Source organism: Falco punctatus, assembly GCF_963210335.1.
Source record: "Falco punctatus genome assembly, chromosome: 14".
Lineage (NCBI taxonomy): Eukaryota > Metazoa > Chordata > Aves > Falconiformes > Falconidae > Falco > Falco punctatus.
Genome location: NC_137594.1, coordinates 12,066,950 through 12,093,782, shown reverse-complemented (window position 1 = coordinate 12,093,782; position 26,833 = coordinate 12,066,950). Strand labels below are relative to the sequence as shown.

The 26,833-nt window shown below is 49.5% G+C and overlaps 2 protein-coding genes across 13 annotated transcripts in view; both read right to left on the bottom strand.

Moving 5' to 3' along the window:
• Positions 1–26,833, bottom strand: part of LOC308053598 (uncharacterized protein) — a gene marked incomplete at its 5' end in the record, with an annotated part of 167,067 nt that overhangs the window by 123,596 nt on the left and 16,638 nt on the right. For 7 of the 12 annotated variants that reach the window (XR_013923679.1, XR_013923680.1, XR_013923681.1 and 4 more), the window contains 3 exons: positions 984–7,327; positions 18,437–18,567; positions 20,856–22,953. Coding sequence is in view for 4 of the 12 variants with exons in the window: in XM_080365042.1 (XP_080221168.1) it covers positions 7,267–7,327; positions 18,437–18,567; positions 20,856–20,999; positions 22,313–22,354 (378 nt within the window). Of the gene's footprint in view, position 1; positions 856–983; positions 7,328–18,436; positions 18,568–20,855; positions 22,954–26,833 lie in introns of those variants that run through there. The other 5 variants (XM_080365043.1, XM_080365040.1, XM_080365041.1 and 2 more) reach the window with 4 other exon arrangements.
• CEBPA (CCAAT enhancer binding protein alpha) lies at positions 24,271–26,297 on the bottom strand. The gene has a single exon (XM_080365028.1). It carries the CDS (start codon positions 26,102–26,104, stop codon positions 25,127–25,129), a length of 978 nt encoding a protein of 325 aa, XP_080221154.1. The 5' UTR covers positions 26,105–26,297; the 3' UTR covers positions 24,271–25,126.

The window sequence follows — 26,833 nt, the reverse complement described above, 5'->3', positions numbered from 1 at the left end:
GGAGAAAAGAAAAAAAAAGAAAAAAGACTGGCAAAAAAAGAGGTTAGATGAGGTAGCTGGGACTGCCGGGGGCAATCTGAAATCAGTTTACATTAGAGCAGGTTGCTCTTGATTTCGCTACAGCAGTTGTCACGCTTGGTAAGAATAACAAGCTAGTCATATGGCAGCTACCATTGTGCAGCTCAGCACATGCAGCCCAGTAGAAACAAAACCAAGCAAACGCACTGGCTAGGATGGGACTTCTTTTTTTAAAAAGCACATAAAATGGTTATGTAAATAAGTTTCTACTTCAGGAATCTGTGAGAACAAGTTTCCCTGTAAGAGGACTTTGTTACTGGAGTGCCTGGTGTTTTACCCTATATCTGCACTTCAGGCTGAAATGCTGGCATATGCATCCCACTGCAGCTCCCAGGTCCTTCCCACTATCTGGTCCCTTCAATCTCCCAACTTTTTTTAATATTTTCAAGCTCATCAGCTATCTAGAGTTCCACCTTTGTGCATGCCCAGAACTGCCCCAGTCCTGACAGGGCCAAGCAGCTCAGCCCAATTCACACCTAAGTCTGATCAGGATCAAGAAACTGGGCGTTGCTTTGCCTAAATCCCCTGAGGGCTTTGATCGGGGATTATATGTTACCTGGTGACTGTATCATGTAAAATGCGTAAACAGTCCTGGGAGCAGAGTCCAGAATCTCAAACTCCCATGTGAATGCTCGAACCAGTCGGTAGGACAGCCATGCTCCCCACGCACGCTTGCTTTCTGGCACTATGATTCAACAGCGCATTGCTGTAGAGCAGCAGATCCTCAGCAGAGAGCGGACTAGGAGTGTCCAGCTCCCTGCCTTGTGGTCGGGTGTTCTGCTAGAGGGAGATGGGAACAAACAGCCTGAGGAGAACAGTGACCCTGTTTGCCACTTCCTGGCTGCTGGTAATCTGTGTTTCGGATTAGGCATCTTTGCTGGGACAGAAAGGCTGTCTGTACTCACCTTCCAGAGAAGCTGTCGGCTGGGTTGTTGCAGCAGTAGCATTTAAGACTTTAAATTTCCCTATCAGCCTCTCTGGCCACCACGCTGAATGTTTTGGTCCTCATGTGGAAGTGCCAGGCTTGCCTCATGCGCACTGCAGGGATTGCTGGCTCTAAAGTCAAAGCTGGGCACCAGCAATCAAGAAACACAGATCTTAATACCGAAACATCAAAATATTCTTGGGTATAACTTAAAAAATTTGTAATTGCATCTGCAAGTGGCTACACCAGATACTTACTCAGCCTCAGCACCCAGGTCTTGGTGCATAACATGAGGAGTCTCATGAATTAGCACATGCTAAGGGAGAAAGCCTTGGGGAAAATCTGTACTGCTGCTATCGCTACAGAGAAACAGCCTTTCCCTACCCCAGCAGCACACCAACTCCCTCCCTGATAATGCTCTCTCCGTAACACACATCGGTGCATTTGTCTCATCCAGGACCATCTGGGGGAAGCAGCTTTGTTCCTTCTAAAAAAGGGGGAGAACTGTACAATGAAGCTGGTGAAGTTGTGTGTCTGGAGCACAAGCCTTATGAGGAGCAGCTGAGGGAACTGCGGGTGTTTCTTTAGCCTGGAGAAGAGGAGGCTCAGGGGGGACCTTACCGCTCTCTAGCTGTAAGGCTGTAGCAAGGTGGGGGTCAGTCTCTTTTCCCAAGTGACAGGGTGAGAGGAAACAGCCTCAAGTTGCACCAGGGAAAGTTTAGATTGGATATTAGGAAAAAATGTCTTCACCAAAAGGGTTGTCAAGTACTGGAACAGGCTGCCCAAGGAAGTGGTGGAGTCACCATCCCTGGAGGTATTTAAAAGACGTGTGGATGTGGCACCTGGGGACATGGTTTAGTGAACTTGCTAGGTTAATGGTTGGACCATTTATGGACCAAGACCTGTATGATCTTACAGGTCTTTTCCAACTTAAATGATTCTATGATTCTATGAAACAGCAAAATGCTTTCTGTATCTGTTTGCATTGCTCATAAATATTAGAAACCTTTTTCATGAGCATAAGAATTATTTTACAATAAAAATGTGCAAATGATGACATTTCTCAGAGGAAACGTCCAACTGGACAAGCTTCCATCGAGACCAAATTAATGACAGTGTGCAGCTTGCTCTGGTTGTTTTCCGTTTTTACTACACAAATTATATTTGCAGTGGTAGAAAGTGATTCTGTCCTGGACCAAATGCAGAAAAATGCTTTGGAAAATGTCACACTTTGCTCACAAATGCAAAAGTTGTTTCTAAGTTTCACTTACTGCGGCAACTGTTCCACAGTGAATTTCCCCATTTGCTGCAGCACTCATAAAGTTCCTTTGGAAACCACTCAGCACACCCAGTACACACACAGAAGACACCAGGAGAGAGCCACAGGCCAAGTCGCTTCTAATAAACACTCTCAGGCTTCCTTCTGAGATGCCAGGATAAAGAGCAAAGCTTTTCACATTGCCCCCATGCCACTATTCGGAGCCAATACCTCCTTATACCTCAGAATGAAAAAAGAAAATGCTTCTGAACTGTGAGCTTCAGCCAAAAAGAGCCCCACCATGTTTCTATCACTAATGCCACAGCTCATCTTTGGATTGCCATTGCGCTCGCCATTGCAGGCAATATCAGGGACTCTCCAGCTAAAAGCAGGGGCAGCTATCAACCGAGCTGTAGGGCATTACAGCTGCTGCTCTCAAGAGACTTGTCTCCTCCACAGCTCAGCACAAAGCAGAAGCAGAAACACAGCCACTGGTGGGTCCAACCCCAAGACCACCGTTAGCTACAGAGGGCTATGGGTACCGCAGGGCGCACACAAAAGGCCGACACGCGGCGCCATGAAGGTTGGCTGGCATTTTTACTGTGTTGCATGTGTACACGCTGGTCAAACTGTAAGGGCCAAAGGGGACAGCAGACAAGGAGCAGGCTTGGCACTCGACCCCTAACATAGTATAGCCTTTGTGTGGTTACCTTGGGCTACTCCTGAAGCACAGCTAGATACCTGAGTATCTCTAGATGTACGCAAATTGGCAGTTTGTGAGCAAAACCTCTCTTTAGTAGAAGGGCTACGGGCTACACAAACTATACAGAAGGAAGCCAGTGGATAAACAAGAGGGGCTCACCTCTGCCACAAACTGAGGTGCAGCAAAGCGCAGTGATTCGGCAAAAACAAGAACTTCCTCTGAGGCTGATGAATGCCAGGTGCATGAAGCTTCAAGGTACAAGCTGAGGAAGCATGTCACCATGCTATTCCCATCAGTGAAGCTTGCTTGGTCCAGCAACAGCAGTGCAGAGCTCTGATTCACAGCACTGTTTGCAGGGCTTTAGTATGCCACCCCATGCAAACCGGTAATAGCTTGAGGGGGAAAACTAACAGGTGGTCATGGGGGAGAAACTCCGGAGGGGTGTTTTTCCCCCTCTCCTCTGTGATAATAGGCTAATTAGGATTTTCTGAAACCACCTGCATATTTTCCCAGGCATCCTGGCTACCAGTTAGAACAGAATGTATGTCTCCACAGTGGCGTTTGCAGCACTGGGCTTGCTTTTCATTAAACGCCTCTCCTTTGTGTGCAGAAGACTGTACAGTCCAGAAGTTCACTGTCATGATGGCACTGAGGGGTGACACGGCGGTGATGACTAATGTTCAGGGAATACTTAACACTTTCTAGCTAATTCCACTGCTTCAAGAGAGTCACCTGACATCCTATTACCCCAGTTTTCCCACTGCTGTAAGGGGAGAAGTAAATCCTCACTGGTCTTTAGAGGAAGAGTGTACCAGTGTTGTTAAAGACTCCTGCAACTCACTAGGCAATTCAGAAACAATAGATGTTACCCAGCACAAAGCACAATGAGAGGAAATAGCACAACATCCAGGGACAGGAGCAGAAAGCTCCACCACCCTGGGTGTATACTACTGCAGAAAGGCAGGGATGGGCAGCGAACGTGTATCTCATGAGTAACGAACATGTGCATTTTCATGTGGCATCACCATTTCACAAAGGCTGCCAGGTAGTAACACCTACTGCTCTCCCTGCCACAATGTGTGATGTAGGCAATGGCCAGGTCCTCCTTCAGAGCAGCATGGACCCATGGGATGTAGGACTTCATGCTACCATCCTCTTAACCTTGCTTATGCTTCAAGACATCCCCAGCTCAGACAGATTTCCTAAAAGTGAGCGTCAATTCCGCAGTACTCCCTGCTGCCCACACCAGGCGCTCTGGGATGAATATCCCGCACACACCAGATCAGTTCAGGGATCTCTGAACAGCACCGCTGGCCAGCCACCCAGCTGCAGCCCACCATGCAGGTACAGACACACAGGGCAGCACCAGCCATGCCTGCTTCCCCAGGACACCATGTGTCCTCCACTCCCCTCCTCCCTTTCTTGTGTCAATAACACAGAACAGCAAGGTAAACATGAGGGCTCTGGGGCATCCAAGAGACCCCTTTCCTGGCAGCTCGCAGCCACTGGTGCTGCCTCCTGACATGGTGAGCACTCAGTTGCATGAATCCTCTTTCCATGCCACTACCAAGACCCTACAACAGCTCCTATGTGTGTTCTTCCCTGTATACTCTACTGTTTCCTCACATCAGCATCTGCTGCGGTCACTGTCTCCTACCCGGTGCCAGAGGGGCAGCTCTGTAGAAGGCCATTCCTCCCCTTCCCTGCTCGCGTGGCCCTGCCTTGGATAGAGGCAGGCCCCGGTGCCCTCTAGGACTACAGGGCTCAAGAAGACTCTTTGTTAAGGCCCAGGCACTGGAAAGATGCTCTGAGCCCGCAGCCAAACATGACCTGCTCCAGCAAGCAATACCTTTCTCACCAACCTCCTTCCCTCCCCCTGGGTTAACAGGCAGTTGGGACCGCCAGAGCAGGGGTGGTTGGTTTGTTAAAGGATCATTGCCTTTCAAAATTGCATTTCAGGAAGCTAGGAATTCAAGTTTGCAATCTGCATGGTTTCTGTTTCCAAAGGTGACTCTGTGTGTGTGTGTGTGTGTCTCTGCTACCCCCCAACAAACCGGCACTGGGTGCACACCAACAGTGCCATGTGTCTGCGCTTTGGCTATGCCTGCTCTAGCACTGTGCACATCACATTCCCTGTTTTGAGGGCTAGATGTGTGCCTCGGGCCAGTACAGTTGAAGGACATGAATACCAAGGGTTACAAATGAGAAGCTGTGGTGAGCTGGCAGCTGGCACAACTATTGATTTTTTGATAAGTACTTTAAGTGGCTTATTAATGGCAAAATTTTTTCTAGTGAATCCTACCTGCAGCCAGTAGATGAACCACAAAGGACAGACTCCAGCCCTTTTCCAGAATACTGCTCGGTGGCTAAAGACAAGTGCTGCTTAGAAAATGACTTTTTTTTTCTTTTTCTTTTTCTTTTTTTATTTTTTTTTGCAAAAGACAGTGATAGGGCAGGGGTTGCAATGCATAAAGTGCACATATGCTCAGTCACTTGGAAGAAGGATGTTCTCTAGCACCCACGTTTGAATTTTAACTGTTGAATCTGAGCCAGATTCGGAGATGACGTAGGTGGTTTTGTAAGTTACATCAGTAACTTGGTGGGGTGGCTGTAAGCAAGCCGGCTACACCACAGCTCTTGACTGGCACAATTCCACACGGAAGACACACAGGTCTGAGCCTAAAGGAGAATTTCCCAGGAGATAAATAATGCCCTATCTGATATTTCAGCGTTGGTTGCCTACAGTGTCCCGAGACAAACACTGGCAAAAATATGGAAAGGAGATTTTTTTGTTGTTGTTGCTGTTGTTCCCTGGTTACAAATCCTCTGCATAGATTTGGAGATGTTGAAAATCTATGAGAATGTGTACTATTTTTGAATTGGTATTTTAGTCCAGAACTGGATTGAAAATAATGGTGATGGAAGCAAAACTAAGCCAGGCTGATTTGTTACAGTAAAGCTGTGTTGCACTTTAGATTACTTATTAACAAACAGCAAATGGGCCTCTGCCTTGACCTTTTTTCATTTGAGCAAATACACTCTTCCTGCCCCTTGTAAACAGCAGTTACTGGTAACTGAGTCACGTACCCCCTCACATCACTGGAGTTATTTTTTTTCATCTGTGGCAAGGATTTTAGTCAAATTGAATTTTGCCAGGCTCACTAAGGTTATTAGCAGTATTATTAGTCTTAATAATACCAACAGTAATAATACTACTCTGGATCACCATAAACCTGAAAACACCTAAGTACTTCACAAATATTAATTAACAAAACTCAATTGGAGGTCTGAGAAATCAGCAAAAAATTGTCAGCCTCACTTTAGAGCTGAAGAGCTGAAAACAGAGCCACAGCAACCAGAAGTGGCTGTTTGCTTGATGAGTTTCAATTAATGGCTGTTCTTTGTGTCACAAAGCGCCAGGTGACCAGTGCCTCTGGCAACACTGCCAGGTTAAAAGCAGCAGCCCACAGCACACATCTGGAGCAGCAGAAGTCAGTGGTAGGTTTGCGAACTGGAGTCAAAGGGATAGGCTCCTCCACTGAAAGCCGGGCCTTCAGTACCTGCGCTGCTTTGAACGGGACTGTCAGGCATGCCCCGAGTCTCTTGTGCCTTGGGATCCATGACCAACGGTTCCCTGGGCACTTTGGAAAATCCCACTCCTGCTGATCTTCAATGAAGCTGAAGACCAAGAACACACCTAGAACCTGCGCGTGTCCCAACAAACTATGGATACCCACTCCTTTGTCAGCCTTTATATTAAACCTTTTTTGAGTGTAAGAGGCAAACTCTGACAACCACAAGGAACCCCTCTGCAATAGCTGATGACTACTTTTCCTACCTAATTATTTCCCTGACTTCTCTCTACTGGTATTAAACCCCCAGTGGTGGCCAAATCGTGACAATGGCACCAAGGAGTATGCAGTATTCATCTTGGTTGTAAGTTAATTTATCCTGCAGATACCACCCAAATCCATTCTGAATTGCACATCGGGCACTCAGTAAACAAGGCGAAAGTTTCATCTAGATTCTTAGCCAGTGATGTCTAAGAGTCTCTGCAGCAAGGGGTAATTACTTGTGTTAATTGCAGACTCCTCTAAGGTACATCATGCCACAGTGTGCAGAAGGATTGGACATACATATTGGAGGAGTGACTTTTTTGTTTCTTTGATTTGTTTAGAAAACTTACCATTTGTAGGCATAGAAAGGACACAGGCAAAGTCAATCTGGATGTGTTGTTTACAGTCAGGAGGATGCAGTGCCAAGAGCAACAGCCTCACAATGGAGAGATCCAGGTGCAGTTTCTCACTCTGACACACACTGCTCACGTGATCTTGAGCATGTCACGTAACCTGTCTGTCCCCAGCTGTAAAATTAGGATAATAGTAGATAGTTCATGTTAAAGTCTGAAAGATATCAAAAGAGTAAGAAAAAAGCAGTCTGTCTACACTGAGTCTTCATCCATCACTGTCTTCAAGAGCTACAGAAAGCACCGTGACCAGACTGACTCCATTTCCCTGTCTATGATACAATCACTGGTCTTTGCCTGGTGGGCAACTTTCCACTCTGTGACGGTGCTCACTCCCGATGCTCTATGTCTTGTGAAGACATGCTCTGAGAAACTTTTCTCTTCTCTGGAAAGGTGGAAGGCAACCAGATGCTCTAACTCCACAGCCATATTCATCCAATTTACTCCACTTAACTCCCTCAACTTCTTTACAGAGTTAGGTGAAATGTTCTCCAGCTTCGCAATGAATTTGAAGCACCTCATTTGCTGACAATAAATCCCAGTGTCTCATGTGTTCCTTGAACAACTCCTGTGATACCCCCTATAATTGCTCCTTATAAAAAAGACACAAGCCCCACAGCTGACATTTTGTGTGATGTGTTGCTTCTGCAGGCACGGCAGAATTCATTTCCCTCTACCTCCCTTTGCCTCGGTAACCCCAGCACCAGCTATTCCTCTGCAGAAACACACTAGTGTCACAGTTTTCAGTCATGTGATGCCCCTAGTAACTTTAATGGGAGTCCCATAGCTGCCATCCCACACAGTGTTTTGAAGATCTGGGCTCTGTGTTTCATCCCAGATAGACAGTCTATAAAAGTCTCACAAACAATCCAGGCACAGTCTCTGGCTTGGCCAGCTCTCCCCACAGACATGTCATCCTACAGCAGAAGCAGCCCCCAGGCTTACATTCAGGCAGGAAGGGAAGTGATGCCACATCTTTTTGGGAGCCCTCCTAGCCAGCAGATCCTAGAATGCACAACACAAGCGAAACAAGGCAGGGGTCCTCCGCACAGCACTCTGGTGTTGCACTCTGCAGGCATAACGTTTGGCAAACATCAAAGAGGGCAGGAAGAATCCCCCCATGCCAGCTCGGCAGGAGTTCTGGGGGTTTCTGCAGGCTAAGGCACACTCTATCCAGGAACACACCCTGGGCCTGCAGACATTCACAAAGCCATGGAATTATACAGTGACTTCTGAAGAGCTCTTTTAACTGTGATAGAAAAAAAATAAAATAAAATAAAAAAATCAAGGGAAGGATGCTTGAGTCTGCTGAGAGCCTGAGAGGATACCTTTGCACTGGAGAACTGGGGACAGCTGTATGTAACCTCCGCTTGCTACGGGCACGGCCACTCCGGATTTGTGCAGACACCCCTTTCTCCTAGCTCCACCTCACCCAATGCTCTACAGATATTGCTGTCTCTGCTGCTGGTCCCATTTCCCTCACACAGCAGGGAAGGACAATCCTACAAGCAGGGAACCAGACCACAGGGCAGGACTACAGTAAGGAAATCAGCACCCTGATGGGTTGCTGATGTCCCAGACTCATATGCACACGGATCCAATGCACGTATCAAAGAGCAGGATCATGTCAGCACAGCTTGCTGCATCCCTCTTCCTCACCTCCACGCACCCACCAGCTGCCGAGAGCAGCTGCCTGGTGGGGCAGGCCTGCTCCATGTAACCCAGATGTACATGAGCTGTTCTGCACCTGCAGCAGCGCAATGGTGCAACAGCTCGTGCCCTCACCTAACCCTTCCTTCCTTACCTTTATCTCAGACACCAGGCTTGTCGGCAGCTGTCTCCTTTACTGAAGAGCACACCTGGGTGTGCTGTCAGGTGAACAGGGACATAGGGAACAGTGTCTCACCATCACACTGTTCTCTGGCTCTTGCACAGCTGCAGCAGAGGGTGTCAGATGACCATTCTTGGGACTAGCTCAGTGCCCAGCACCTCAGCCCTCTCCTTCTCTGTGGCTCCTCCATGGAGGCCCCCCTCAGCAGCACAAAGGGAACAGGAAGGATCTGGAAAGCTCTGTGGCTCTGTGCTGTTTTCATGCCTGTTTACACACATTGCTCTCTGAATGGGCAGAGGTCTGTGAAACTGCTGATTCATGAACATCTCTGCCATCTGTGGCCTCTTCAAATGAGAGTTCACCCTGACCCAAGGATGATTTACTTTTCTTGGCTGCTCATCTCAAACTGATGCTGTCTCCAGTCCCTCAGACTTTGAAGGATTCGGGTAAAAATAAATATTATTGAATCTCTTGTGAAGCTGTTAACTCCGAGCGGTGAAGCATTCAAGTCTCTGACAGAGAAGGGGAAGATGTCAAGAGTTAGTGCCAGGGGATGACTTCTAACCAATCTCATACCCAGCCATCCTCCTCAAACTACTCCTATCAGTATATGTGCAAAGTCACATTTTAGAGAGCGCTGAAGAATAAGTGAGAGCCTCTGATACTCAAGGGCTCTGGGCTGGGTCTGACCGTGGACTGGAAACAGTGCCAAAAACCGCACACATCCATCCCAGACAGGCTACAGCCACCTCCTGTCCCATCACCAGAAAAGCTTCGTTTCCTTCTTCCTCATCTCAGCCATGACCAGCACCTGGGTTTTGCAGATGATTTCAGCTTCAGCCCTGCTGCCTTTCCCTCCTATCTTTTCTCACTGTGCTCTAACAATCTATTATTGCCGATCTACTTTCCCACGAACGGTCACAGTCTCACCAAGCAGGGCAAAGCTGTGGTCAGTTAAGATCTCCTGCCAGGGCATGTTATATGACACTATTGTGGCCAAGCAGTTGCCCCCTTCCTCCCCCCCAGCTACGTCTTCCTACTTGTGAAACCATCCCCTCAGAACTAGAAGAACCCGCTCCGGGGTAAGGTGCCTGAATAGGGCTAGCAGGAATTGGCCCTGAAACTTTGTTATGAGAGCTGACACCAGAGGTGCTGCTCAGCTGCACCTCCCACTAACGTCACCAGCATGGAAGGTGCTTTGCATGCCTCAGTATTAGCCCCAGCGTTATCACAGGACAAATCACAACCATCATAATAAAATTTTGCAATAACCTCAATTTAATTAATAGTAAGGAGAAAAAAAAAGTCTTGCCAGGTCAGATGGCAAACTCTTTGTTTCTCACGTGATGACTGTCAAATTACCATCTCCACAAAAGCACGTCACAGAGCACATTTAATAAACCTTGGAAATGTTTATCAAAGCAGCAGTAAAGATCCGTCAGGATCTGTCCACATGAAGAAGCCAGATGCAGAGCTGGGTTTTAACGAGTTACTGCCAATAAAGGACTTGAGTGCATATAACTAGACTTTAACTGAACTCGGGTACTGAATTCCAGAGTCACAGACATCACTCTCAGCCACCTGCACTCTGTGGTCTCTCCTTGGTTCACATTCAAGTTTTCTGCTTCCACACCTGACCAGAATAGCATCTCCTTGGAGATGCACTTTATCCTCCACAGGCATCCAGAGACGAGGCACCCCTTCTCTGGATGCCTTAAGGCATGGGGTCTTGCAAACCAGCTCTGAGAACACCAAATGCAGCCTGAGGCTCTTCACACCATGAATTACTGATCACTTCACTCTAAAACAGAAGCTGCTCACTGACAGTGGGCCGGGGAGAGCAAACATCCCATTAGTGGAAAGCACGGTTTCACTCTGAAGAGCTTTACCCGGAATAGCTGATCAGCCAGCAGTTAGACAGTCTCATGGGAAGTGAGAGACAAGCACTCTCAGATTGAGGAACGCCTTGAACCCAGGTCTCCCACTTCCTCAGTGAATGCTCTAAAATAAAAGACAGTGACTTAGAAGACAGACACCAGCCAGAAGGAAGGAGCACTACTCTCTTACTTCCAAGGTGTTGCTGGCACCGTCCTTGGGGAGGAGTATGCCATCAGAATCCTTACAGGACTGAAGCAAGAACTCCTGAGTGAGGTTTCTGTGCTCTGATGGGATGGCAGGGATGTAAGGGTGGAAGAAGATTTCTGCAACGCCTGTACTTTCAGACTGTCCTCTAGACATCAAACATGCCCTCTGGTTGGGAGAGAGATGTCTCACATGTCTGCGTTAGGTCTGGACATAGCCCTGTTGCGAGCAGGGAGACTGAGGGGGAAGGAAGGGCTGTGCCATTGTGCAGCACTTCTGCTGCAGTCCCTGGCAGCACACGCTCACCTGGGCTACAGCCTCCTCAGTCCATCCCAGCAGCCTGGCCTGCTGACTCCTCCCTGTCCACACTGCTTTTGGCTCCAGGTCTGGCCCATGAGGCTCTCTTGAGAGACAGCAGCACCCCCTGTTCCGGTAGCTGTGCCCTGTACCGAGCCTCGCACAGCCCGGCCCACAGGCAGCGCTTCTCTTACGGCTTAAGAGGACCGGGGTGCCTGGGCAGCACTATTAGCACAAGGGTCTTTCATTTCATCCGCACTCTTTGGATGAAAGTATGTAGTTCACTGAAGCTTTATAGGTCTTTTGGCTAGTGAATGGGCATGTTCTATGGGAATTTGCTTTGGCTTTTCTATGTTTTTGTCTTCTGGTAGGACAGGACACTTTGAAAATCGCTTTCCCCGCCTTTGCAGGAAATAGGAGAGAAAAAAACAACTCTACACTTTCATACTGCAGTAAAACACTCTTTAAAGTGTACTAAGTTAATTCTGCCTCATCTGGGTGAAAATGCATTGTGCTGTCATGGCCTTATGTGTTATCTTGCAATAATAATAATAATAATAATAATAATAAAAACCTTCTATATAAAATAAACTAATAAAAGTGCATCAGTTTCAAGTGTTGGCTGATAACTCCACATACAGCATTGTTAGGCCTGCGATGAAAAAAGGCAACAACACAATTTTTTGCAAGCTGTTTCTCTTGGCAGATGGCATTTCCATTTTCAGTATAACTCAAAAGGCTGAAGTGACTGACACTACTCTTAACTCTAGTTAAACCCTACCATAGCTGCTGCAGCCACTGCAGAGTTCTGCTTTCATGTTGCTGCTAGCACAGGGAGTTTCAGAAGAATTTTGGATTGGCTTGGATACAAGTCTAGCAGGGTGCTACAAATAGAAATAGCAGAAGAAGGTAGTGAAGTAAAAATATGCAGTGTTAGATCACGGATAGAGAAGTAGCACAGACAGGAAGTCAATGAAAAAGATGGGCACGCTGTTGCTCTCTGCCACTTGCTATGATTTTGAATGCGCTCCCTTTCCAAATCCCCAACACAATTCACACTTTCATTAGCCTTGCCTCCCTCCTTCATACTGACATTGGTAGTAGCCATTCCGGATAAAAAGGCAGCCACACTAGGAAGGAGAATGGCTGCTTTTAAACCTGCCCTTCAAAGCCGCCCTGTGCATTGCATAATAGTTCACATGGTCACCACACTATGAAGTTTCATCTCAAACAGGTAGAGTGGGGCTGAACAAAGAAGCCTGCACTTGAACCTTTCTGACCTTTGGGGATACATGTTTGTAGTCTGGGCTCAATCCATTCATATGGTGGCCCACATCTGAAAATCTGGGTGCCTGCAGCCAGGCTTTGTTGATCCATTTAATGGCCTGGCTTGTTTTCCAAGGTGCAGACCATGTCCAGTTCCTACCAACTCCTGTGGGGTTCATCAGTCACATTAAGGAATCTGAATATGGATTTAGGAGCCTAACTTTTGGCACTTGGGGTGGAAAACTTTAGCCCGTAAGACTGCACAATCCTATTACCATGACAGCTCGGGAATGTGAGAACTCAGCAGTTTAGAATAAGGCGCCACATTAAAAATAGATTAAACTGAAAACAGCCCTTACGGCCTACGGCGCCTAGGACAAGTGTCTGCCAGCTGAAATGCCTTGTAGGTAACTGTTTGCTAGTGAATCAGGTGCTGGCTGAAGGTGCCCACAGTTGCCTCAAGTCACAGACAGATTTTTTTTCCAGAGACGCTGTATTATTTTTTTTTTAGCACCATATGAAACTCGACAGCTCCAACCCTAAGGGGATCCATGCAAACCTCCTGCTTGCTCTGGTTCCCATGGCACTCACATCCACTGAGTTTCACTTTGAAATTCAGCCTCACAAATCTCCAAACTCAGCCTAGAGTGATAAACTGTGCCAAGCTTGGGCTCGAGCTATGGAGCAGGACTGTTCCCCTTTCTTTTAACACTACTGTATGAAACAAGGGAGGAACCAAGTTCTGTGACACAGGAAAAATATGATCAGCATCCAGCGCAATGTGTTGGGAGGACTTATTTCCTGGTCCGTTTGCAGCCTGAGGGTGAAACAAAGGGTGAGCTTGTTTCCCGGGTTGGTGTCTTCCTGCTAGCCAGGGACAAAAGTCACTTGTCCTTTTGGTTCTCTCAAATCTGTCCAGCAATGATCACAAAGATTTGCTGACCTGCCGGTGGACACTTCTGACAGCTGATGGGGTTGCATTTCAGTGGCTCTGTGCTTTCTTCTCCAACAGCTCCCAGAGGACACTGATGCTTTTATGCTTAATATATGCTGTCATTTTGTATTATATCTTTTCTTTGGAAGTAACTTTATAAATGACCAAAACAAAACACAATCTCAAACCCCAAAATCCAAACAACAAAAAAAGCTGAGGAGTGCTGCGGACATCACAAATGAATTACTGCTCCTTCAGCTGACAGAGTCAAAAGAAGCCATAGCCCTGCCTGCTTTACAAAAGTCATCTGCCATAGAGTGGTGGTTACTGGTCACTAACATTACTTCCCTGGATTTCTGCTTTTTTTTTCTTCTCCAGTCCCATGATGTGGTGAGGCCCTTGACAGAGGCTTTTGCTGCTGTATCAGCATTTGTGGCATTGAAAGAAAAGTGGCAATAGAGCAAACCTTTGGATTCCACAGCCGGGTTGCTTAAAGACATAAATGACCAAGCACAACCCCAGTGCCTAACTGTCCTCCTCGATCCGTCCTCCCATTCCTGATTCATGCAGCAGTCACAGAGTGACAGCAAGGGTTACAGTCTTGCATAAAGGACTGACAAATGACTTGCTCAAAGCAGACTGGAGGTATTCACATGTAATGGCTCAATGTGCAGGAATAATATTACAAGCACACTCCATCCAATTTAATCTTCAGCTGAGTATAGTAACTCACTGAATATTGCAATACACTTGACAGATTAAGAAACCTTTTTATTTTATTAGGTTTAATTCCCTGCATATCTCTCTTTATTTTCCCTGCAGGATTGTTTGGGAATGCCTTACAGAAACAGGATCAAGGAAAGAATAGTATATACCAGGTATGAGAACAACTGACTCTGCCCCATGATAAATACAATGCCGAAACATCACAGGGATTTCAGAGTAATTCCATTTCTGTTGATACAAGTTGTCTGAAAACATCATTGACTAGGTTCTGGTGGAACAAATGAAACCAGGTAAATGATAGATGGAGATCTATTTCCCCCGAGCCCTGGCTTTTTCAAAGACAACCCCTACTCCCTACACTCTACCCACAATCTATACATTTTAAAATCCAGAAGGCACCGTTTTTCATACGTAATTTTAAAAATTTACACTAGGCTTTATAATCCTAAAATACCTCTGTGGCACAAAGCCACATATGCAATACGTGGGTGGAAAAGCTGTCAGCATAGTGGAAAAAATATTCTGCTGAAACTCAAAACTCTGCAGAAATAGCTGAGTCACTCTTTCGCAGTTAAGGTAGTCTGGGCTTGTTACCCTCTTCTATGCCTCTGGATGGTGTCTGGCACACACACCCATCCTTGACTGCCAGTGACTCCAGTACATCTCTAAACGAGAACTGCCTTGGAAGTATCAGACTGACTTCCCTCACACAAGTGTATCTTGTCATCCACATACACGAACTGAATGAATGCTGCCCATCCATCCTGGAGGCTCAACGCCCTTGGGTAAGTATGTACAGCAATGCAGGTAGATTTGCAGTGGCCAATTCATGTACATCAGCTCTGTTCTGGTATGCAAGACGATACTCAGCAGTATGCCCAATGTACGATTTGATTGCAGTTCTCAAGTCAAACAATGTTTCCCTGACCTCCTAAGAACTAATGCTTTTTTAGCTCCCCCCCCTCCCCGCCCCCTTTTAAGTCTCCTGATTCTTCAGTCGGCATTATTGTTTTGGCTGGGAAGAGGGAGCTGCCTAAGAGCCATTTATTAGCACATAAAATTAGTGAAATTGCAAAGGTCCCAAAGTCATAACTGCCAACAGATTATAGACTCTACTAAAGCAGTCACATATGAAATCTATAAAGCTCATTTTAAAAGGAACTCTAGTACAGCCTATACATTTTGATCCCCAGAAAACATAATTTGGCTTGAAAATCTTTTGATCCTTTGACCTGCATTTTAATCAGAATGCAAAATTTCCCTGAAAACTTGGAAGTACGCATATGTAAACAACAATTTAATTTCTATGTGCGAGATTTAACCATGTGCCAGATGTTCAGCATTTAAGAAAAAATTTTGTATGAACTGCAGCAACAATAGATACCAAGTAGCTGTACCATACACACACAGCCACGCAAATGCTGTCACTGGGATTCACAGTTGCTTATGGGGCACGTTTGCCACTGTCAAATGGAAATATCAGACAGTAACTTTTGCATTTTAAGCCCTACGACGACCAGCACACTCTGACAAATCTTCCATAAAAGCTTATTTCCCAGTTTTGTGTTACACGCTAATATGATAGCCACTAGCCAATTTAACTTGCATTCTTGTGTTTCCTCCTCCAGTGGGAGGATATATTTCATATTGTACATTATCAACGGGTGTCCAGGTTATACACACACCCCAAACTTGAATTGTTCCTTTACCCTGCTCTCCCATCACACTGGAGTTACGGGTGGGGCACTTGTGATGGACGAAACGCAGGGAAGGATTCCCCTACGCTTGAAAATTTTCTGAAACTTTCCTCATTGTTCTCATATTTCACAAAACCCAGCAGTCCTCCAGCAAGAGCACTTTGCTTTTCATGGGAAATGACTCTGACTGGGGAAAAAAATATGCTTTTCTAAATAAACAGATTATGTTATATAGCATGAAAGCTAAAAAAAAATAAAGTAGCCACAGCACACCTACACCCTGCCTGCATGGCCAAGCATACACACATGCCCAAGCTGTGGCTGGATACCATTTCAAGCGCTAGGCCCTCCAAGAGCAGATGTCAGACAGCTTGTTCTCTCTCAGGCCCTCTCCTTTTCCTGGATTCCTCTCCTTGAACATTTGCTCTCAGTTCAGTTAAACTCAATGCAAATTTTGCCACTGGCAGAATAAAACTTCAAAATATCTTCACTTCTACATCCTAACTGCAGCCTTTGTTCTTCTCTCTTTAACTTTCCCTCAGTATCGCATTTTCTTCCAAATATGTCCCTGCTTGCCTCCGATGACCTTGTTTATGCTCCTGCTCACTGGTGGATGCCCGTAGCTGGCCTGCAATCACCTGTGCTACAGCACCATGCTGACAAAGGTAAACCTGTTCTTGTTCAGATATGTTTTACACGCATGGCAGCCCTGGAGACGGCATTGCTAGACTCATATTAGAGGGCTGCTGTGCTCATTGGCTCCGGCCTGTTCCCTCAGTTAGTCCAGAGCACACTGGCCACGGCAGCACAAACAAGCAGAGCTAGGACACTAGCTGAGCTTCTATCACCATCAGCAGCATGGTTTGCAAAGGGATGAGCAGCTGCATCAATATGTAAACTTTCTATCAGCAGCTTATTCAAGAAAGGAAAAGTAGAGACCGCTTGGTGTCCTTCCAGGAAGCTCCCTCCGAGTCAACCAGTAATGCCCAGTGAAACCAATAAAAAGACACCTGTAATTCATACTGGGCACGGAGCAGGCATCTTGCACAGAAGTTTGCTCAGTTACAAGCATGAAATACAAATTCAAAAATATAGACAGTTCAGCTGAGCCCTGAATTTTTCTCCTATTGGCTACTGAAAGGAAAAGAGACAATTTCACGTGATTAAATGAATACATGAAAACTCTCTCAGCGGGTTGCTCATGCACTCTTGCAGGGATAATCCAGGTCACTGACCTAACACTGAGAAATATATCCAGCTACTGAACAAAAGTCATGACCAACACCAGTCACGTCAAGAAACATCTGTCAGTGTTTAAAATTCTAAGGAACTCATCCATACACAAATCAGCTAATAAAAGTTACAGTTACATTACTGACAGCTAAAAAAATCAGATTTCCCGCACCACTTGGTAACCAAAGTACAAAATAAATTATGTGGGCTAAATTTAAAATGTGAATGACATTCTTCACATATTATATGATGACCCATTATATTGTTATGGGTCTCATGAAATATCCACTTGGAATTTGCCTTAGCAAAGGATGCCTTTAAATTAGTTTTATCAACTCAGAATTCTTGATGTGATATTTGCGGATGTTATTGCTCACAATGCAAACAAAGCAGTATACCTAGAGCTTTATTTATTTACATTACCTACATGTTCACTTAAAATCAGAACTTGATGCTTTCATGTGGTAATCATATACTGACTTTTTCAAATAAATGTTGCCAATAAGAGCTATTATATACACTCCTCACTTAGCAAGCTAAGTAATACAGTACTATTCTTAAAACTGCAGTCTAGGGAATTAAATCCTACTTTTGCAGTCAATAGCAACCCCCCTCGCCTCCAGAAACAATTGGAATAAGCCAATTCTGTAACCAATAATAAGATAGGTCAAGAAATTTTTGGTATGAAAACTCTGGCAATCCCATTCTTTTGATATTTAACATGAGTTCCAGTAAACACAGGAGGGTTGCTGACTGGAATGAAGCAAGCAGCACTGGCACATAGCCTTCCACATTTTATATTATTTTATGAGAAGTCTAAATGCTAATTTGCACAATTATGAATCAACAACAGACACTCATTTCAGCCTGACTCTGTCATCAGGGTTTTAACTGAACTGGCATGTCAATAAAAATGTGAAAATAACTTCTAAAAAGTTAATGAATATACATTCCCAGTCCACCAAACTGAACTTGGTTCCACCAAAGCAAATTAGACCCTAATAAATGACATAAATGACAACATAATGAAAGTAAAATGTATATGTGACAGAGATGACTATAAGCTTGTAAATAAAAGCTAGAATACGTGACACTTAGTGACCAACAGCAGGTTTGGCATTCAGCCCTGATCTCACAGTTGCTGATTTGGGGGTACTTACTGGTATTCGTTCGCATCGTTCTCCTCTCCCTGAGGGATTTCAGTACAAATCACGTGATGGATCCAGTACATATCACCAGCCCAAGATTTATTTAGTTCTTGAGGCAGGTCTACAGCCAGATGCATTAGAAGCTGTGGAGGGAATACGCAGAGTGAGAAAACCAAGGTAAAAAAAGTTCCACAGCATTCAAGAAAGTTCTGAAACATTTTGAGGCATTAATTCAGCCAAGACTTTCCTGACTCCAATGGGATTTTGCGAAAGTGGTTTGAATGCCTAAAGTGGGGTTAATACCTAAATGTGGTTCTTTTAAATGTAAATAATTCAAAATCACAAAACCCTGCTCACAGAAGGTGCTGTGCTAATCCCTCTCTACAGTCACTTGCTACCGTCTCTCGGTGAAGCTGCACTCAGAAAAGCGCCCATTGCTGCCTGCTACTGAGCATCCTCACACGTCAAAGGAGAAGTCAAGTCAGCAAAGTAATAAAGGAAGGAGTAATGCGTAAAATAGGGGAGGTCTGGAATCTCTCTGTTGACTAGGAACTATTGTTAAAATATAAGTTGCCCTGCTGCACAGAAAATAGAGTCAGTGCAGGTAACCATAGCCAGCTTCCACCACATGGGCCCAGTCCGGTTCCCACCAAAGTCAGTGGCAGAACTCCAACGTGCTTAATGGGAACGGCAATAAGCTTTCTATCTACTTAATATAAATGAAGATACACATCTCCTCTTTGACATATTTTGGGCTCAAAGCCATTGGCTGACACTTGTTTGGTTCTCTGCATGTATGTGAGTCATGGGATAATATAATGCCTGATTTTCATTCTGCCAGACCTGTCTTTCCCCATGGTTAACTATTAATTTCAGAAGCAAGTTGCAATACTGAAGTAAAACAGGATGGTGTTAAACTAAGAAAATTGCACTTAAATATTTAGAGTAAATGAATTGGATTCCCTTTGGTGAGGATTCCTTCCCACTTACAGCCTTTAAGACATGAGCCCATTGCTCCTGTACAGAAAGTGAGCTTGTGGAAGTCTCTAGCAAAGTACTTGGCAGGCAAGGCAGTGTAACTACCACTGCCTTTAGCCCGCCAGAATGGCTTGAGGAGAAACCTGATAATGGAAATGACATAAAAAAAATCTGTATTCCAAATGGTTGAACTTTGTTTCAGGCTACCTACACAGAACTGGGTTACTCTGGATATACAGGTGGTTGATAAACTATGAACACACTTTCTCTCTTTGGATCCATAGCCTAACTCCAAGATCCTAAGTGCTACCATAAAAAAAAAAAAAATATATATATATATATATATATAATATGGGCTGAAAAGAATTACCTGAATGGATTTTTTCATTCTTCCAAAGTTCCTTGTGATATGCTTATTACTACTAAGTGTTGTCTCGGCTTTAAAACGCAGTCACTTCAGATGTGACAGAGCAAATCACTCTGAAGCATAGACATTTCCATGCAAGGTTTGTGTTCGTATGTGATTTCACTTGTATAAACACAGATTTCATTACAAGGGAAGAAAGAGATGCCTAGAACCAGACACGTCCATGTATAAACCATTAATTTTTACTTAAGCCATTACACCAAGAGAGGGCAGTGGGCCTGGCCTGTTCCTTCACCCTTTACTCAGTTACACATTTGCCATTCTTTTCACCACTGAATTGGGTCAAACCCAATTCAACCAGTAATTTCAAACCAGTAAGTGCAAAGCACTGAGAAGCACCTGCTTTCTCCTAACCACAAAGCATCTTCCACTCCCCCCCCTTTAGTGCGGAAATCTGTGTGGAGCACTCCAAAAACCATTTCTATCCTCCGACCCCCTGAAGCAGGTAGATGAGGCAAGTTCCTCAGGGGTAATTTGCCCGTCGGGGTGGGGGGTAGGGGTGGAAATCACTTGAGAAATTCCTCCGCCACCCCCAACCTGCTGCAGGACTTTGCTATGGTGGTGAGCAATCTCTCAACTCTGTACACAGTGCTAGCAGACAACTACTCCCTTCCTCCCCGACATGTGACTACTCGCTTGGCCTCTCAGTCACTGCCCACCCCCACGTCTCACCCTCTCCGTGTCCCCAGCCCCACGTCTGGGACTGGTGAGGGTGAGGGGTGGAGAAGGAAGGCCTGCACAGCCACATTTGTGTGGCAGGATGGGCAGAGGCTGGCAGCATCACAGCAACACTGCATATAAAAGGAACAGGCTTGGTGGGAAACTTTCAAAAAGCCACCCCGCGGTCGTGAAGACAAATGCCGCTGAGTATATACACACCCACAGCACCCCGCCCGGCGCTGGAGCTGCTCAAGCCCTTGCCCAAGCCAGGATAAATAGTCTTGGTGCAGGGTGCGTGTGTGCGGTGAGATGAGTGGGAATGCCACATGTGAGGCCAACCCCTGCCCACAGTCCTGCCACACTTACCTGCTGCGCCCGCGGCACGCTGCAGCAGCACAGCCTCCGCCTGCCATCTTCTTCTGCAGCAGCGTGGACCGCGGCAGCTGTTTTCACATGAGTGTGATGGACTAGACGGATGATCCCCAGAAGTCCCTTCCAGCTCCAGCTGTCCTGTGATATTTGGAGCAGACAGTGCATAAAAATCCTTTCCACCACCCAGCGTTTACAATGCATGCCTAAATGCTGCTGAAACAGGCAAGGCACGGGATCACACATGAGACTGGAGCATTGCGGTACTGCTCGCTTTGACCCTGGTGTTCAGGCAAACATCCCTGAACATGCTGCTGTGAGAACTTTTCACCTGGGCAATGACTTAGGGACTTGCTAAAGGCTCAGCCGGTGTGCCAGGGTAAGGGTTTGGGTTGAGAGGAAGAGAAAACACAGAACTGCAGCTGCAGGGGGCTGGGAGGGGGACTGCCAGAGCAAAACACTGGCTGCAAAGAGCACCGTGCTGTGAGAACTTTTTTGTCTAGGCCGCGGTTGGGGGCCTTGTCGAAGGCTCAGCCTACAGTTAAGGTTAGGATTAGGGAACACAGCTCGCTTTGGCACTGTGTTTAAGGCAAGTGTCTCTAAACACTTTCCTGCTATCAATAATTTATCCTTTGTAATATTCCAGGGCACGCTGTGTTTATATAACTATTGAAACACCTATGTGGTAGATAGGTGATCTTAATTTTGAATCACAGAACGGTTGATTCTTCTGCCACCGAAGACCTGTTTAATCTACAATTCATTTAAATTAATGGAAAAATCTGCTTTGTCTGAGGCCATAAATGATTTGCTGAAACCACAAACACACACGGTGAGTCACGGTTCAGAACATAACTCAAACGACCAGGATTGTATTCCCATGCTCTAACCACTAGATTACAGTCCCTCCCACATATACCCTGCAATAATCTTTGCTCAAATGATAACAGCGTTTCCCCACTTTACACGTTGGACGGCATTACTCAGTAAGGCACATCATACCCGACAGGAGTACAGCTCTGCAGGGCTGGGGGAGGAAGGAAGCACAAGTAAAAGTCATTATTTTAACTGGACACCACAATTTAACTCTTCCCTTGGAAAATTACCAGCTCTGAATCCCCCGATTTACACCTAACCGAAGAATTAAAGACTTAATCCTGACCTGCGCTCATCTACTACCCATCCGAGCAGCGAGCGCTCGCAAGCCGAGTATGGCGGTGGGTTTTGGAGGAGCAGTCTTACCCTTCCCCCGCCCAGCAGAGCCACACGAACTCCACCAGGTAGTGGCAGGCCCCCCCGGCACCGCCCAGCACCCAGCGGCCTGCAGCGGGGCAGGGGCCGGCCCAAAGGCCGAGTGGGGCGGCCGGGCTGCACCTGCCAGGGCTGAGGCGCCTTGGGCCGCCATGCAGGGGTACGGCCCGGCTGTGGGCCTGGGTGTCAGATGTTCACCCTACCGGGGCGTTCAGTCCCTGCCGTCGATGTGCCACACTGGACATGCCACGGTGGCAGCGAGCGCTGGGGAGCTCGGTTATCCCGGGTGGATCGCCCTCCCCGGGGAACGGGACGCAGGTGGCTGCTGAAGGGGACTGGACCCGGCGCGGCCTCCCCTCACTCGCCTGAGGCGCGGCCCAGAGCCGCCGCCGACCCGCCGGCAGGCAGCGCCCGAGGCCGAAGCCCCGGGGAGGAGCGGACGGGCGGCGACCGGGGGGCCCCGCGGACCTCACAGCCCCCGGGAGCAGCCCCGCAGGCCGGGCCGGTCGTTATTTCACCTCAGGGCCGGCCGCCGCCACGGGGCAGCTCTGGGAGGTGACGGCCCGGCCGGAGCCGCCCCCCGCCCCTCACGGCCGCTCCTTCCCGCGCTGGCGCCCCCCGCGCGCCCGCGGCCTCGAGCGGGGCGGGGCGGGGCGCGAGCCCGCGGCGGGGCCGGCGGCAGCTGCTGGGCGCAGCGCTGGGAGCTGCAACGGCCGCTGTCCCCGCGGGGAGCCCGGCCGGAGCCGCCGGCGGTGCCCCCGGAACCCGCCCGTGCCCCTCGTCCCGCCGACACCGGAGCGCTCCGGGGCGACGCCTCCCGGCCGGGCGGGGGCGGGGGCGGGGGCGGGGGCGGGGGCGGGAGGGGCCCGGGGCGTGCCTCGCCGGGAAGGGCCGGGCAGCGGCGGCGCTGACGAGCCAGCGGGGCCTGGCCCTGCCCGCGGCCGCCCCTCGCACTCCCCCCCCCCCCCCGCCGTGCCCCGGGTGGCGGCGCGTCCCCTGCGCCCCGCGGGAGACCCCCGGCGGGCTGGCGGGGCCGGAGGGGCCCGCGTACGGTGGGCTGCGTGTCCTCGTCCCGCCCGGCGCCTTCCCTGGCGGGGGTGGGGGGCGGCAGGAGGAGCCCCCGGCTCAGCCGTGGCGGTGCAAGGGCAAGCAGAGCGTGACTCACCGGCCCACATCTGACACCACAAGTATTTAGGAAATTGCCGTGCTCTTAAAGGCAACCGTGTATTTATTTCTGTGGGGCGAAAGCGAGGGACTTGCGCTGCACGAAGGTGTTTTGGTCCCCGGTGCTGGCCGGGGACACGGGCGCTGGCGGGGAGCAGGACAAGTGTCCCGAGGAAGACGAGGGCTTGTGTGCTCCTGCTACAGAACAAGAACTGGAAATGCACAGAGAGGCCGATGGTTATGGTAGAATATATGCTGTTTATTTATGAACATAACCAGGACTTCTGACAAACTTTATATGCAGTCTTTCCCCCCCGCCCCAAAATTCAAAAAAACCCACCAATGTGTGCATATACATACATGTATACATACCCATACACACACCCTGCATACGCACACAGCACATGCATACACACGCCCCCAGCACTGTGCTCCCACTGTCACGCTTTCGGACAGCTTCATGTCTCCGCCTTGTTTTCTCCCGTCGTGACTATTTCTAACCGGACAAATTCTTGTGCAGCTACGACATGAGGAAGAAACATTCTGCACGGCTACCAGCGCTCCCTGGAAGGGGGGCCTGTTTGTTTGTTTATTTTTCTCTCTCACCCTGGGAGAAGCTCCAGAGTCCAAAGGTGCTGCAGCACCAGGAACGAGCCTCCTCGCTCTACCGCAGGCGTCCTGCAGCCCCGCACTCCCCTCCAGGCACCCCTGCCTGGGGGTCGGGAGGCAGCAGCCGGCCCAGGACAACATGAAGGTGGCAACACACACTCACACTCACCCACCCATTCAAATAATAAAATAACATTGCAGCACAAGGGCATAGTCTCTGTCACCAGGTAAGAAAGTCGTGTGATGGCAAAGATCTAAGTAATACAATAAAAATAAAGTGTAGCTAGTATACACGGAAAGGCTTTCACATTACATGAGGCACAGCTTGGACAGACAGAGACTTGGAGAGGAGCTAAATGTCCTGGAATAAAGCAAAATACACTGAAAGTTCATAGTAAATACCCGCATCAATAGGTATTTATTCACTTGTGCTTCGCCACGTTGTGACATACAGTACAAGACACTGCTGCTCTTCCTTTTGATGGAGGGAGCTCACCGTGCTCCCCTGCAAGCTGCTGTTCCACCAGTCCCAGGCTGTCCATTGGCCACGCAGCAGCGGCGGCCTCTGCCCCACTCCCAGCCGACGCAGGGGACAGGGCTTGGCAGAGGCAGCGCAGCCAGGCTGGGACAGTCCTGGTAGCAGTCCGGCAGCTGTCCCGCACCTCAGCGCTCCAAACTAGGCGTCTGGTGCTGTGCGTCTTTCGGCCTCAGCCCTCTGCTCCTCACCGGCCTCGCCACTGCTGCCCCTGCCTACTGCACCGCAGGCCAGCTGGGGCCGGGGGGGGGGGAGGGGGGGGGCTGGCCGGCACCCCCAGGCACCCCTGCCCTCACCCTTCTCCCTCAAACCCTGCCAGGCTGGGGGGCACAGAAAGCCCCACAGCTCCTGCAGCCAGTTTTTAAGGCACATCTGGATTGCTATGCATGCTTCGTTACTGTCATTATTATTGTTATTTACCCTGTGTAGACACGTGGGCTTTTTAATTTCTTCTTTCCCCTCGCCTTTCACCTTATAAAACCCACCATGTTTCAGCTTATTTCGCGTGTCATCCCTAAGGCACAAACCTTTTAATATTACAGCTGCCTGGCTTCTGGTATTGGTCGTTAATCGTTAAAAAAAAACCAAACAAAACAAAACCCCCAACCCCCTCCCTCCCGCTCCCCCGAAACAATCTGAGATCGCTGCGCTCCGGTACGTATAGTATCTATAGGTGAGCGAGGGCGGCGCCGCCAGTCCCGGCGCGGCGCTAGGCGCAGCTGCCCATGGCCTTCACCAGCGAGCTCTCGGGCAGCTGCCTGAAGATGCCCCGCAGAGTCTCCAACTCCCGGGTGAGCTGCTCCACCCGCTTGCGCAGCCGCTCGTTGTCGGTGGTGAGCTCCAGCACCTTCTGCTGCGTCTCCACGTTGCGCTGCTTGGCCTTGTCCCGGCTCTTGCGCACCGCGATGTTGTTGCGCTCCCGGCGCACCCGGTACTCGTTGCTGTTCTTGTCCACTGTCTTTTTCGATTTGCTCCGGTGGTCCGCGGGCATCATCTTGAGGGTGCCCGGGGCGGGCAGGCCGCCGGGGGGGTGCGGGTGGTGCGGGTGGTGCGGGCTGGGCACGGGCGTGGGGGGAGGCGTGGGGTGCCCGGGCTGGAGGTGCATGGTGGTCTGGGCGCAGTGGGCGATCTGGTACTGCAGGTGGGACGGGTGCTGCTGCGGAGCGTGGTGGGGGTAGAGGGCCGACAAGGCCGCCGACTTGACCTCCTCCTCCTCGCGGGGCTCCTGCTTAATCACCAGCGGCCGCAAGCCGGGCGCGGCGATGCGCTCATAGAGGGGGTCGAGCTTGCCGTCCATGTAGCCGGCTACGCAGCCGAAGAGCGGCTGCTGGTGGTGCTGCTGCTGGTGCCCCGGCGCCGAGGCGGCGGCGCCGGCCCCATGCATGCTGTGGAAGTCGAAATCCCCGGCCAGGATGGCCTTGGCTTTCTCCTGCTGCTTGCTGTGCTGGAAGAGGTCGGCCAGGAACTCGTCGTTGAAGGCGGCGGGGTCGATGTAGGCGCTGATGTCGATGGAGTTCTCGTTCTCGCAGATGTCGCCGAGCTCCGCGCCGCCCGCAGCAGGTGCCGCCGCCGAGGGAGCCTCTCTGTAGCTGTAGGCGCTGCCGGGCAGGGGAGTCTGGAGCTGGTGGTGCTGGCTGCTGCTCATCGGGGGCCGGGAATCGACCTCGTAGAAGTTGGTTTGCTCCATGAAGCACCTACAGTCTGCCGGACATGGTGAAGGGCTCCTGCAATCCAGGTTTCGGACGGTGCGGCGGCAGCGGCGGCGGCGATTCTACCAAGCCTGCGGCACCACGGCCCTCGGCGGCGAACGGCACCGCGGCACGGTGCTGCAGGCACGGCACGGCACGGCACGGCACGGCACGGCGCGCCCGGAGCCCGTCCCCCGCCCCAGCCCGCCCGAGCCCCGCTCGCCGCCTGCCTGCCTGCCCTGTTGCTAGTGGGTTGCCTCGGTCCTGCGAGCCGTATATATACACCCCCGCAGCAGGGCCGGGGATCGCCCTCTAGTGTCCAACCTCCTGCTGGGAACCTTTGACCACCGCGCAGCCGGGTCTTAGCGCCCCGGTAGGGCAGAACCGCCCGCCCCCGGGAGCCGCCGCCGGGCCAGCGGCCCGCACGGCCCGGCCCCCGCCGCCGCCCCGGGCTCGGCGGGCGCAGGGCGCTGGGCTTCGCCCGCCGCGGGGGCTCCGCGCTGATAAGAGGCCCGGCGAAACAGCGCGGGGACTTTGCGCCCTCCCTGCCCGGGGCCGCTCGGCGGGGCAGAGCGGCCAAAGGCGGCCGGTACATTTCCACCACCCGCCCCTGCGCCGAGCGCTCCGACCCGGCGACTCCTCGGCCGCGCCGCGGGGAACGGCTCAAAGTTCACCGTCGCCCGCGCGTTCTTGCGAGCGCTTGGCCGCTCGGGAACACTCGCCCCGCC